Source organism: Manacus candei, unplaced genomic scaffold, assembly GCF_025592945.1.
Source record: "Manacus candei isolate 608988 ecotype Guabito, Panama unplaced genomic scaffold, ASM2559294v1 h1tg000003l, whole genome shotgun sequence".
Lineage (NCBI taxonomy): Eukaryota > Metazoa > Chordata > Aves > Passeriformes > Pipridae > Manacus > Manacus candei.
In genome coordinates, this window is record NW_026138051.1 from 17,181,539 (window position 1) to 17,195,818 (window position 14,280).

At 48.6% G+C, this 14,280-nt stretch overlaps 1 protein-coding gene and 1 long non-coding RNA gene across 5 annotated transcripts in view; one reads left to right on the plus strand and one right to left on the minus strand.

Annotated features, from left to right (window-relative positions):
- The window catches only part of LOC127470375 (uncharacterized), a 181,219-nt gene that overhangs the window by 87,603 nt on the left and 79,336 nt on the right, over positions 1-14,280 (plus strand). The window contains exons 32-38 of the mRNA XM_051785824.1: positions 3,813-3,938; positions 4,320-4,445; positions 4,826-4,951; positions 5,321-5,443; positions 5,910-6,105; positions 7,159-7,222; positions 14,056-14,104. Coding sequence (XP_051641784.1) covers positions 3,813-3,938; positions 4,320-4,445; positions 4,826-4,951; positions 5,321-5,443; positions 5,910-6,105; positions 7,159-7,222; positions 14,056-14,104 — 810 coding nt within the window. The remainder of the gene's footprint in view (positions 1-3,812; positions 3,939-4,319; positions 4,446-4,825; positions 4,952-5,320; positions 5,444-5,909; positions 6,106-7,158; positions 7,223-14,055; positions 14,105-14,280) is intronic.
- Positions 1-14,280, minus strand: part of LOC127470847 (uncharacterized) — an 83,001-nt gene that overhangs the window by 18,421 nt on the left and 50,300 nt on the right. For all 4 annotated transcript variants that reach the window (XR_007904425.1, XR_007904426.1, XR_007904423.1 and 1 more), the window contains exon 2: positions 9,375-9,453. This is a non-coding gene — a long non-coding RNA (uncharacterized LOC127470847). The remainder of the gene's footprint in view (positions 1-9,374; positions 9,454-14,280) is intronic.

Below are 14,280 nucleotides of genomic sequence, written 5' to 3' on the forward strand. Positions count from 1 at the left end.
GTCGCGTGCTCATCGCAGAGGAGTCTTCGGATTGAGGATTTCTCAGCGGAGAGTTGCGAACGGGCATCGAAGAGGATTTTTCAGATCGAGGAGCTCTCAGTGGAGACCCTGCAAACCAGCGAACGGTTTTCTTTTCCCTCCCCCAAGGGGCTGTGCCCCTTGGACTGCAGCACAGCTTTGCTGACATGTTTCGGCAAATCTGTGCTGCAGTTCATGATTTTGTGCTCCTTTCATCAAATTTATATTTTTCTCCAGACAGGCCCTGCCAGGTGATGGATGTCCCGAGAGGTGAGTAGTGTTTGCTCCTGGGGGCAGCATACCTGGCTTTGGCATGGCTGTGTTCTTTATGCTCTTCCTTAGGCACTGAGATGATTTAGAAACAAAACTGCCCTTAAGATGCCCTTAGTTTGGTAGAACTCCTGTCAACAGCTTTGTCTGAAAAGGAGGGGTCTGTGTGTGGACAGCATTTGGAATGGAACTTGAGGGGGTTCTGTGCCCTCCACTGGATAGCCTGTGGAGTCTGTAATTTCCTCACTTTGCTGGTTCTACCAGTACAACTTCCAAAATGCAGGCTTGGGAGAGCTTCTCAGAAGTTCTCAAAACTGTTCAGTTATGTCCAGAACTGAGGGGAAAGCATCCTGTTTGTTAAATTCCATAATTAAAGGATTTGATCACACCAATGACTTTTGAAATAAAATGCCAACTTGCAAACAGTGCAGGCTCCTGAACCCAGGAGCTGTTCGTGTGCTATGACAGAATGGCTAGAGGGGATTTTGGGACAGTTTTTCTGGGGAACCATTTTCAGCAAGCTAAAGAGAACTGATGCTTGCCATTTATTAAAAGAAAAACCAAAAGCTAACAGAACAAAAAAAGGAGAAAAAAAAGAAGAGGAAACTTCTTTAGCTCTTCAACTAAAGCTGCTTTAGCTCTTGGGCAGAACAGAAGCATTGACTGTTAATGGACAATTTACATTTGCTTGATGGAGTTTCTATTTGTTTTATTTCCTGGGAAAACAGCATAAAAAATAGACAGGAAACTGTAGAAGAAGATGAATGTGGGGTTTTGTCCTCTTCTCTTGCTTGCTGTGCAAAAGAACTGTTGCTCCTGGAGAGATGTTGTGAAAGAAAAATGCTCTTTATTTGGGTTGCCTTGTGTGATGGGATTCCCCACAAGAGGCAGTTTTCTGACAGCATCTGCTTCATTTTGCCTTGCCCATTGCAGACGGAGGAATCACCAGTGGATATGGAGGTAGACAGAGAGCAGCCCGTCCTTCTGTGAGTGGAAAAGGAAGCTTTGACGTTCCTAGTTTTAAGAATCATGGAGCGAGCTGTGAGCTTGGCCTGTTACAACAGAGTGCCAGCCTGAGAGGCTGAAAGCAAGTCCATGAAAGAAAGTCCATGTCAGTGCCTTTGCAGCAGCAGCAGCAGCAGCAGCCAAGGCATCCCTGGCCGTTTTCTCATTTTCTGTTCAAGAGCTTTTAAACAGAGGAAAGTCTGGGTTTGCAGGCAGAAGATTGTTTGCTGCTTTTAGCCGTGGTGGGACATCTAAGTCAGAGCAATATGCAGCACTGTCTAACTAGTTGGTAAAGAGAGCAAATTTGGGACAATGGGATGTAATGCCCTGCCACTGAGAGGCAGCTGGGACTGTGGAGGGGCTTCAACTCCCCTTATTTGATAGAGAGTTAAATTGGCCTGGCACATACGCACTGTAGAACTGAGGCCCGTAGGACCAAGTGCATGTTAATGGCTGTCTTGTGTTTCCTTTGTCCCAATCCTAAGGACGTGCCACCCCAGCTGGAGACTCCCAGAAATCCGCCGTCTATGTTCCGATCCATCCTGCAGTCTTACCTGTACGGGAATGTGAGGCCCCAATGGCCTACCAGGCAGCTTCTGCAGACAAAGTGGCTGCAGGTGAAACACCTCTCCAGGGATGGGCTTTGTCATCAGCTAAACTCAGAGTCATCAGGAGGCCTCCTCTCCTACTAATCCCCAGTCTTGGTGCTTTTCAAATGACAACTAAGTAGCATCACAGAATAGTTTGGCTTGGAAGGGACCTTTAAGTGGCATCTAGTCCAACCCCCCTGCAACGAGCAGGGACATCTTCAACTAGACCGGGTTGCTCAGAGCCCTGTCCCACCTGACCAGGGATGGGGTATCCACTTCCTGTGCCACTGTTTCAGCACCCTCATTCTAAACAATGACTTCCTTAGATGTAACCAGAATCTATCCTCTTCCACTTGAAAACCATGACCCTTTGTCCCATTGTAACAGGCCCTTTGAAAAAATATGTCCCCTTGAAGGATTGAAAGGCCACAATAAGCTCTCCCTGGGACCTTCTCTTCTCCAGTGCCATCTCTCATGGCCTTTCCTCCAAGGAAAGTTGTTCCACCATCTGGTCCTGTCTGTGGCCCTGGCTTGTACTTTGGGAGGACACTTGGTTGTACCTGGTGGCAAAAAGAGCTGGAGTAGAATAATAGCAGGTCCAGAGGCTGAAATGGTGTTGGTGGAGGGGGACCCAAGGAAGCAGTCCCAGCCAAGTGGTCAGAGTATTAATGGCCTGGGAGAAGGAAGGGGCTGTGGGGAGCTCACTGTGAGCCTCAGAGGGGGCCCAGCTTGTCCCTCCTGCCCCACTCTTTGAGGTTTCTGCCACCCAAGGAGGGACAGCTGAGCGGGCCTTGTCCCAGCCCCATTTGCTGCCTGGCACATTCAAGCAGGCCAGAAGTGCTCCAGGGTTCTGGCAGGTTTTGTGGCAGAGAGAGGGAGCTGCAGAAGGTGCCACTGGGCTGTCCCTGCTGGGAAGGAAGGTGGCAGCCAGCACAGGGAGGGGCAGGGCTGGAATGCACACACTGCTCTCCCTGCAAGCCAGAGCTGAGTCCATCAGCGCTCTGCCCCTTGTGTCCCTGCTCTTGTCTGGGTGCTGAGAACCTCCACCTCAGTGCTCTTCAGAACAACACACAGGCCTGCATCCTCCTGAGGTTGACCTTGCTTAGAGGTACGGGAATTTCCCGAGGAGGGGCTTATGCTCCTCATCAGTTTTCACACCTAAAATAGCCCAAGTCTTTAGAGAAGAGGAACCTAAGGGAGTCCTTTGAGTTTTCTGAAATGGAAAAGGCCCGAGACAGCAAGTGGCATTCCTGAGCACTGGCAAGGCAAACCTCCTTGCTGCAGACACCTTGAGAAATTGAATAATGGCCTTATGGCCCATGTTTGCCTGTGATAGCAAGGTCCTGGACATGAAGTTGGAGGTGTAGATAGTGCCCTCAGTCCTCCTGATGTGTATTGCTGGTAACCAGAGGAATCCCGCTGGAGCCTGTGGGAAACTGCATTTGGAAAGTAATGGCTCCTTTCTTTGCTTTTTTCTTTGGGCAGCATCCAGTTTTAGAAAAATCTGATAGTCTCACCAACAACAGTCCTCTGCTCGATGCAGCCAGGAGATTCCTTACAGAGAGGTTCACAACACCATCAACAGAACCTCTGCTGGCTCCCTCTGTTTCTGGACAAGAGAGTAAGGAAGAGCAAGCAGAGAAGGAAAACATCAGAGCAAAGCCTGAAGGAATGAAATCAGTAAGTGCCAGTTTTGTTTAGCACTGCCTTTGGTGTCATTCAGAGCTGCAAGTTCCTGAGCAGCCAGTGCTTGCCATGCATGGCTGAAGAGTGTGAGGGCTGGAGTGCTGCCATGACATGGTGCTTCAGCCCAAGAAATTGTCCAGGCCAGGCCCTTGTGTGAAATGACCCTTTTGTTATTGTGTGTAACTATCCAACCTTGCAAGGGACAGAACGGTGACTGTCCCTGACACTACTGACTGTCCCCAGGGCACAACAGCAGTACCAGAACCTCTGCTGGCTCCCTGTCTTTCTGGACAAGAGGGTAAAGAAGAGCAAGTGGACGATGAACCCGTGGCTGTTGTTGGAGCTGCAGAGCCTGAAGAAATTAAATCAGTAAGTGCCAGACTACATTAGCATTGTCTTTGGTGTAACTTAGAACTTGTGATCAGAGCGAGCTTGCTTTTCCTGGCTGAAGAGTGTGAGGGCTGGAGTCCTTCCATGACACTGTGCTTCTACCCAGCACCTGACACCTGGGAAAGGGGATTTTGACCCTTCCTGTTCAGTCTTTAGATTGCTGTGCAGGATTCCTCAGAGACAGGAGAAACTGTCCCCTGGATGTACCTGCCCCTCCACAGGGCCTATTTCAGAAAAATCCATGAACAAGAAATTGGCCAGGCCCTTGTGTGAAATGACCCTTTTGTTATTGCGTGTTAACTATCCAACCTTGCAAGGGACAGAATGGTGACTGTCCCTGAATCTTCTGACTCTCCCCAGGGCACAAACGTGACACCAGAACCTCTGCTGGCTCCCTCTCTTTCCGGACAAGAGGGTAAAGAAGAGCAAGTGGACAATGAACCCGTGGCTGTTGTTGGAGCCACAGAGCCTGAAGAAATTAAATCAGTAAGTGCCAGAGTACATTAGCATTGCCTTTGGTGTAATTTAGAACTTGTGATGAGAGCAAGCTTGCTTTTCATGGCTGAAGACTGTGCGAGGGCTGGAGTCCTTCCATGACACTGTGCTTCTACCCAGCCACTGACACCTGGAAAAGGGATTTTGACCCTTCCTGTTTAGTCTTTAGATTGCCGTGCAGGATTCCTCGGAGACAGGAGAAACTGTCCCTTGGATGTACCTGCCCCTCCACAGGGCCTATTTCAGAAAACCATGAAAAATGAACAAGAAAGTGGCCTTGTGTCAAATGACCCTTTTGTTATTGTGTGTAACTATCCAACCTTGCAAGGGACAGAACGGTGACTGTCCCTGACACTACTGACTTTCCCCAGGGCACAACAGCAGTACCAGAACCTCTGCTGGCTCCCTGTCTTTCTGGACAAGAGGGTAAAGAAGAGCAAGTGGACGATGAACCCGTGGCTGTTGTTGGAGCTGCAGAGCCTGAAGAAATTAAATCAGTAAGTGCCAGACTACATTAGCATTGTCTTTGGTGTAATTTAGAACTTGTGATGAGAGCAAGCTTGCTCTTCATGGCTGAAGAGTGTGAGGGCTGGAGTCCTTTCATCACATGGTGCTTCAGCCCAGCCACTGACACCTGGAAAAGGGGTTTTGAACTTCCAAGTTGAGCCAGTGTCCCTGGCAGGACACATAGCAATAACTGTGCCCTGGGGTTACCTGCCCGTCTGAATAGCCTAATTGAGAAAATCTAAGCAAACTGAACAAGAAAGTGGCCTTTTGTGAAATGACCCTTTTGTTATTGTGTGTAACTATCCAACCTTGCAAGGGACAGAATGGTGACTGTCCCTGACTCTACTGACTCTCCCCAGGACACAACAGCAGCACCAGAACCTCTTCTGGCCCCCTCTGATTCTGGACAGGAGGTTGAAGAGAAAGAAGTGGAGAAGGAACCTGTGGCTGTTGGAAAAGTAAAGCCTGAAGAGATAAAACCAGTAAGTGCCAGCTTTGGTTAGCACTGCCTTTGGTGTCATTCAGAGCTGCAAGTTCCTGAGCAGACAGCGCTTGCTCTTTGGGACTGAAGATTTTGAGGACTCTAGCCCTGCCATGACATGGTGCTTCAGCCCAGCCACTGACACCTGGAAAAGGGGTTTTGAACTTCCAAGTTGAGTCAGAGTGTCCCTTGCAGGACACACAGCAATAACTGTGCCCTAGAGGGTAGTTGCCCCTCTGCACGACCTAGTTGAGAAAATGCATGAAAATTGAAGAGGAAACTGCCCATGAACTCGTGTAAATCCAGTCTTTTCTTCTCGTCCATTCACTTTGTGAAGTGGGCAGCAAGAGACAGTTTAAGAGCCTGACTTGTGGCCAACAGCATCTTCCCAAGGGTTTGCATTTGAACTATGATCTCAGGGCAGCTCTGCAAGCCACCTTTCTGACAGAACCTAATTCTTGCCACAGATCCTCAAGAGGCCTGTTGCTGCTGCAGAACCACAACCTAAAAAAGTCACCTTTGCCAACACTGAAATGCCAAGCACAAGCACCGGGAAAGGAGACACTCGGAAGAAAAGCATTCCGAAGAAAAGGATTCCAAAGAAAATCCCGCACCAGCCGCCAACGCTGTCCCCACTAACACAACTTTACCTTGATGACCTCAGTACGTATCATGTATTTCCTGGCTGGTACAGCAGTCCATGGTATGCATGTCAGCTTTAGTTCTACTAAAGGAAGAGAGGAAGCAACAGAGCACTGTGGCTGTTCCTTCTGCCTCTGAGGGCAGCTGGGGCTGGATTCAGTTTTCCTGAGCTTCCATCTACACTCCAGGCAAAGGCAGAGATGGTTTCTGGTTGAGCAGAAGGCTTTGACCTAGTGAATGACCTAGTGAACTCCTGTGTGCAGAGGGCTAAACCCAAGAGAATATTAGGGTTCCTAAATTCTCTTTAGACTCCTGACTCCTCGCAAGTCATTGCAGTACAGAGACTTTGCCGAAATCTCTAAGGTTGAAGACAAGCAGTGTGGTTCTTCAAATGGCACAGGCAAGGTCCTCTTCAGAACTCAGCCTGCTCATCTGTGATGAGGCTCCAAGTTCTTAAAGCCCCATCCTCAGGGATTAGAACTTGAGATGCTGCTCTTGAACAACATAAAGGCCTTTTTTTTGGCAAACTGCTGAAAGGTTGGGCAGATTCCATCCTCTCCTGTAAACACCTGATAATATTCTTTCTGTTCTGAAAATGGCACTTGTTCACAACAGTAGATTCCAAACCTCAATTTAATTGTCAAAATTTAATCTTTAATGCACTTAATTTAGTGCATTCAAAACTACTAAACCTTTGGCCGAATCACACGAAGTGTTTCTCTCCAAGAAAATAAGGGCTCTGTTGCTCCAGCTCTCCTTAATGTTTGTAGACAACAAATTCTTTCATTGGTGCCTGTTCTTTTCTGATTTCTGTCTCCTCTGAGCATTTCTCCATGGATTTGGTTTCCTGTCAAGGTAAACCCTCAAAAGACTGTGGAAAATCAGTCTTTGTGGAGCCACCTGTGCTTCGGAGCTGCCTCTGCTGTTGTGGTTATTGTTGTTGTTGTTGTTGTTGTTGTTGTTACCAGCTGACTACAAAGGGCTCACAGCCCCGCACAGTGGGGCTGCCTTTCGGATCTGCTGCAAGGTGGTATCTCTGTTTCACATGAGCATCTTTCATGTTGTTTCTTTCAGAGGGCATTGTGAGTGAGGGGAACCCTACGAAGAAATACACTTTACAGCAGATAATTGGCCAAGGGTAAGTCCAATCTCAGCTACTTCCACAAAACCATGGGCCAGGGATTTTGCTGGTGTCCTATCAAGCATGCAGTCGGGCAAGCTGCAAACATGGGCAGACACTGGGCTTACATCCTCCTGTCTGTCAGTCCTGATCAGTATTTAATAACTGTGGTCAGAAGGCATTGTCAAAGACAACTCAATGCTGGCAGTCTCTTGCCTGTAACAAGGAGCAGGACGTTGAGTATGTCCTATGTTTTCTCCTGGCCACCCTGCATGGCAGAGGGCTGCTGGGCTGCTGGGCTGCTGGGCTGCTGCTGAAGCCGAGTGTTTTATAAACACTCTGGGCAGCAGAGCTCTGCTCTCTGGGCTGGCTTTCTCACCCAGGGCCTAAACGCCTTCTCCTTTCTTGGCTGCTGCTCTGTTTCTAGGTCTTGTGGAACAGTTTTCCGAGGAGTTGACATTGCCACAGGAGGACAGGTAAGGGCCAGCACCCCCGGCAGATTGTGCAGCTCTCGAGTGCTTTCCCCTCCGCTGGGAGCTGTGGCCACAGCTCTGGGTGGCCACGAGATCTTTGCTGCAGAGACTGTTCCTCTGAGGGCAGACAAGTGTCAGCCTGCAACACACGGTTTGGACAGACCTTGTCCTTATTAAGTCCCCAAAAGAAGGCAAGGAGGGCAGGGGTATCTTTCAGAGAAGGACACCTTTGCTCAGACTTATTTACTGACTATGCTAATGCATCAGCTACTTGGTGGCTCCTTACCCAGCTGCAGTGCTGCACTTGGGAAGTGCACTTACACAGGAGTCTGCAAGGGATCTAAAGGCCCTGAGCGCTGCTCATAACCCCGGCCACACCCATAAAATACCCTAGAATGGGTTATTCCTTTTCAAACCCAGAAAAGAACTGCAAATAGGAACTGGGTTAAAAACATTCTTTAGAGTAGCAAAATCCAACTTCAACATGTTACAAAGTTCTGGGATTGTATTTTTTTTTTGTGAAACTTCCATGACCTTTTAGGACGGGATTTCCTCCATTATGGATTGATTGTTTGGAGACCATTTGTCCAGAGTTTACAAGGCAAAATGTCTATAGCCATGTGTCCTGTAACTGGCACACAAGGGCCAGTGGAGGAATCGCCTTTTGTCCTGTCAGTTAAGAAGCTCTGGTGTCTAATCCCAGGCAGTTTGGCCCACCCTGGCTCCATCATTCCAAAGACACCTGCTCCATGTGGGTTGTGGTCCTGTGCAACAGACTTCTCAAGTCTGTGGCTTTTAATCTCCTTTTAGGTGGCCATCAAGATGATGTGTCTTTCCAAGAGAAAGTACGCAAGAGAGATAATTTTAACTGAGGTTTCACTCTTGAGTAGCATGAGGCATCCCAATATCATTCGCTATATAGACAGGTGAGTGGTTCTGGGATTATCACATCGAGGTTCACATGTGCCTTGTGTCTGCCTTGGCCTTTTCTGGTATAGGTAGTTTGAAGCGTGTCTTCCAAAACCTCCATCTGCCATGTCTTCCTAAAGCCACAGCCCTTCAGTTCACTACCTCCCTGTTCTTTTGGGGTCTGGTTTTTTCAAACTGACCATCTTTTCTGTGCCTTAATGATACGTGCTGATAAACCCTCCTAGAAATTATTGCCCTTGGGGTTTTCCCTCTACTTTCTGTTGCTGTGGATGCCAGGAAGACTAGGCTCTTGTTTGCACAACCACACAATGTGCCAGGTTTTAAATGGTTTTCCCTGTTTCTGAATGCACTTTATGCAATGCTTTCCAAGGGGTTGACCAACATCTGCCCTCAGTGGTGCACACTCTCCTCCCATGGAGAAGTCTGTGTTGCCTGCTTCCTGGAGTTCAGGCTGGAAGGGATGAGTTAAGATGATGAAGCAGCTGATGGCAATGTCCTGGTTCCACATTTCTCTCTGCTGTCACTAAACTGCATTTTTGCCTTGCTTGCCATCTAGGACATCTCCTTTTTCACAGATGAGCCTTTCTCATTTAGCCTGCTCAGATTCTCTCTTCATTTACAAGTGACCTGGCAAGAAAACTCAACTGCAGTCTTTCCCATAAGGTCATTTAGCTGGGCCCATTCATCTCCATGCTGTGGGTTTCTTCTTTCAGCTACCTTTTCAATGAAGAACTCTGGCTGGTGATGGAATATGTGGAGGGATTCACCTTAGGTGCTGTGGTTTCCATTCAAGCTCTTGAGGAAGAGATGATAGCCTCCATCAGTCGGGAGGTAAGGGATGCTGCCCTTGCTTCTGACAGCTTGGACAGGATGGTTCTTTGCAAAAGGTGGTAAGAGCAGGAGTGATTTCCTGTTCAGAGCTTTGTTTCTGCGTTGCTGTTATGATGTGGAGAAGAAAAGAGCATCCAAGTGAACGGCCTGCCAGTCTCACTGCATTTCTTGTACTCTGTTATTATACTCCTATAATGTTGTACTTTCCTTTCTAGTTTAATTTCATTTTATTTTATTTATTATTCCAAACTTTGCCACTTGAGGTATGTCTGCAATTGTTGTGTCACCTGGAAATTTGATCTTTTAGAGCCATTTCCTTTTTTGTGGGAAAAAAATCAGCCTAATTAATTTTTTTCTCTCATTTCTTTGTTTAATCTCAGTGCCTGAAAGCCCTGGACTTCCTTCATTCAAATCGAGTGATTCACAGAGACATCAAAAGTGACAATATTCTTCTAGGAATCGATGGATCTGTGAAATTGAGTAGGTGTTCTTGGTCAGGCACAGCGTTCCTGGGAGGCAGGGTCTGGGGTTGCCTTTGAGTGCCTGCCAGTTCCCCAAAAGTGGTGCTGGTGGGAGTGCCCAGCCCACTGCTGTAAGCTGAGAGCAGAGTTGCAATGTGCAGAGAGCTCTAGAGAGGATGAGGCTGTCAAGAGTGCCTTTGGTTTGGGTATGTCCCTTCCAGAGGAAACAGAGCACAGCCACTCTTCCAGCTAGATTCAACACTGTGCTCTCAGACTGAGAGTGGGGAATCTTTGTGCTTGCTTTCATAATTCAAGCTGGTTTTAACAGTCCTTGTTTTTGTCTGCAGTTGATTTTGGCTTATGTGCTTGGCTGAAGCCCTGGGAGACGAAACGGAGGTCTTTCATTGGGACTCCTTTCTATATGGCACCAGAAATGTTGGCAGGAGACAAATATGATGCCAGAGTGGACATCTGGGCCCTTGGGATCACAGCACTAGAAATGGTGGATGGTCCTACACGGGTAAGGTGCAAATAGTGTCAGAGAGCCCTGCCTTTCTCCCCTGAGCCATATCTTTCTCCCGCTCACATCAGCTTGAACTAGTCCCACCAAGGCCCACGTCTAAAAGTGTCCTGGAGCACATCTGCTCACAGGAGAAGCGACATGGGCCAGTGCAGAAATGGGCCGTTTTGGCCTCCCACAATGCTTGAATTCCTCCTGTGCTCTTTGAACTCCCTTGGAGCTGGATCTCCCAATGGCAGGAATTTTTCAGCAGCAGGATTCTCCCGTTGGAGAATTACTGTGAAAAGCATTTCAAGGGGATCTGCAGGCCAGAAGTCTTTTCAAACTGGGACCAGTGCCCACTGCTTACCTGAGCCTTTCAGGGCAGGTCACTGCTTCTAGTACTGCCACAAGTATGTATTAGCCAGTACATTTCTAAAAGTAGGTTCTAGCACAGCTCCTTGTAGTAAGCCAATGTATTTTCAAGTTTGCAGTTGTAGATGCTAATTCCCTAAAATGAAATGACCCGCTCTTACACCAAAGGAGTGTGCAATAGGCCAGGAAGGTATACTGGGATAAAACCCCATGACTAAGAGCTGAAACCAAGTTAAATGCTGCACAGTTAATTCCTGAGGAAGGCAACAATTACAGAAAATGTCAGTCTTCCAGTCTTTCTGAAAAAGGTCCCTGACTTTTCTTGGAAGACTTCTTTTGGATTGCATTTGCCTTGCAGAAGGCAGCAAAAAGAGATGAAGGCAATTAGCAGGACTGGTCTGGATGCTGAAAATTCTCTGCTTCCTTAAGCTCAAATGTTGATCAGGGCTCCTGGAGAAGCCCCAGGTCAAGTCTCAGAAAGCAAGGACTGGCCTGTGCTGGAGCTCTTCCCCTCGGGGAGGGATGGTTAATGGCTGCCTTGTGTCTTTTGTCCCAGCCTAAGCACAAGCCACCCCAGCTGAAAACTCGCAGAAACCTGTCGCCTGTGTTCCGTTCCTTCCTGCAGTCTTGTCTGAAACGGAATGAGAAGCGCCGATGGACGGCCGAGCAGCTACTGAAGGTAAAGTGGCTGCAGGTGAAACAGCTGTCCCTCCTGCCCCACTCTTTGAGGTTTCTGCCACCCAAGGAGGGACAGCTGAGCGGGCCTTGTCCCAGCCCCATTTGCTGCCTGGCACATTCAAGCAGGCCAGAAGTGCTCCAGGGTTCTGGCAGGTTTTGTGGCAGAGAGAGGGAGCTGCAGAAGGTGCCACTGGGCTGTCCCTGCTGGGAAGGAAGGTGGCAGCCAGCACAGGGAGGGGCAGGGCTGGAATGCACACACTGCTCTCCCTGCAAGCCAGAGCTGAGTCCATCAGCGCTCTGCCCCTTGTGTCCCTGCTCTTGTCTGGGTGCTGAGAACCTCCACCTCAGTGCTCTTCAGAACAACACACAGGCCTGCATCCTCCTGGGATTGACCTTGCTTAGAGGTACGGGAATTTCCCGAGGAGGGGCTTATGCTCCTCATCAATTTTCACACCTAAAATAGCCCAAGTCTTTAGAGAAGAGGAACCTAAGGGAGTCCTTTGAGTTTTCTGAAATGGAAAAAGGCCCGAGACAGCAAGTGGCATTCCTGAGCACTGGAAGGCAAACCTCCTTGCTGCAGACACCTTGAGAAATTGAATAATGGCCTTATGGCCCATGTTTGCCTGTGATAGCAAGGTCCTGGACATGAAGTTGGAGGTGTAGATGGTGCCCTCAGTCCTCCTGATGTGTATTGCTGGTAACCAGAGGGATCCTGCTGGAGCCTGTGGGAAACTGCATTTGGAAAGTAATGGCTCCTTTCTTTCTTTGTTTTTTCCTTTGGGCAGCATCCATTTTTAGAAAAATCCGGTAGTCTCAACAACATGAGGCCTCTGCTCGATGCAGTCAGGAGATTCCTTACAGAGAGGTTCACAACACCACCAACAGAACCTCTGCTGGATCCCTCTGTTTCTGGACAAGAGAGTAAGGAAGAGCAAGCAGAGAAGGAAAACGTCAAAGCTAAGCCTGAAGGAATGAAATCAGTAAGTGCCAGCTTTTGTTAGAACTGCCTTTGGTGTCATTCAGAGCTGCAAGTTCCTGAGCAGCCAGTGCTTGCCATGCATGGCTGAAGAGTGCGAGGGCTGGAGTGCTGCCATGACATGGTGCTTCAGCCCAGCCACTGACACCTGGAAAAGGGGTTTTGAACTTCCAAATTGAGTCAGAGTGTCCCTTGCAGGACACACAGCAATAACTGTGCCCTTGAGGGTAGTTGCCCCTCTGCACGACCTAGTTGAGAAAATGCATGAAAATTGAAGAGGAAACTGCCCATGAACTCGTGTAAATCCAGTCCTTTCTTCTCGTCCATTCACTTTGTGAAGTGGGCAGCAAGAGACAGTTTAAGAGCCTGACTTGTGGCCAACAGCATCTTCCGAAGGGTTTGCATTTGAAATATGATCTCAGGGCAGCTCTGCAAGCCACCTTTCTGACAGAAACTAATTCTTGCCACAGATCCTCAAGAGCTCTGCAATGTCAGCTGTTGCTGCAGCAGCACAACCTGAAGAAGTCACCTTTGCCAACACTGAAATGCCAAGCACAAGCACCGGGAAAGGAGACACTCGGAAGAAGAGCATTCCAAAGAAAATCACGGACCAGCCGCCAAAGCTGTCCCCACTAACACGACTTTTCCTTTCTGAACTCAGTACGTATCATGTATTTCCTGGTTGCTACAGCAGTCCATGGTATGCATGTCAGCTTTAGTTCTACTAAAGGAAGAGAGGAAGCAACAGAGCACTGTGACTGTTCCTTCTGCTGAATCACACGGAGTGTTTCTCTCCAAGAAAATAGGGCTCTGTTGCACCAGCTCTCCTTAATGTTTGTAGACAACAAACTCTTGCATTGGTGCCTGTTTTTTTCTGATTTTTGTCTCCTCTGAGCATTCCTCCATGGATTTGGTTTCCTGTCAAGGTAAACCCTCAAAAGACTGTGGAAAATCAGTCTTTGTGGAGCCACCTGTGCTTCGGAGCTGCCTCTGCTGTTGTGGTTATTGTTGTTGTTGTTGTTGTTGTTACCAGCTGACTACAAAGGGCTCACAGCCCCGCACAGTGGGGCTGCCTTTTGGATCTGCTGCAAGGTGGTATCTCTGTTTCACACGAGCATCTTTCATGTTGTTTCTTTCAGAGCAGTATGTGAGTGAGGAGAACCCTACGAAGAAATACACTGTACAGCAGATAATTGGCCAAGGGTAAGTCTAATCTCAGCTACTTCCATAAAACCATGGGCCAGGGATTTTGCTGGTGTCCTATCAAGCATGCAGTCGGGCAAGCTGCAAACATGGGCAGACACTGGGCTTACATCCTCCTGTCTGTCAGTCCTGATCAGTATTTAATAACTGTGGTCAGAAGGCATTGTCAAAGACAACTCAATGCTGGCAGTCTCTTGCCTGTAACAAGGAGCAGGACATGGAGTATGTCCTATGTTTTCTCCTGGCCACCCTGCATGGCAGAGGGCTGCTGGGCTGCTGGGCTGCTGGGCTGCTGGGCTGCTGGGCTGCTGCTGAAGCCAAGTGTTTTATAAACACTCTGGGCAGCAGAGCTCTGCTCTCTGGGCTGGCTTTCTCACCCAGGGCCTAAACGCCTTCTCCTTTCTTGGCTGCTGCTCTGTTTCTAGGACTTTTGGAACAGTTTTCCGAGGAGTTGACATTGCCACAGGAGGACAGGTAAGGGCCAGCACCCCCGGCAGATTGTGCAGCTCTCGAGTGCTTTCCCCTCCGCTGGCAGCTGTGGCCACAGCTCTGGGTGGCCACGAGATCTTTGCCTTGTCCTTATTAAGTCCCCAAAAGAAGGCAAGGAGGGCAGGGGTATCTTTCAGAGAAGGACACCTTTGCTCAGACTT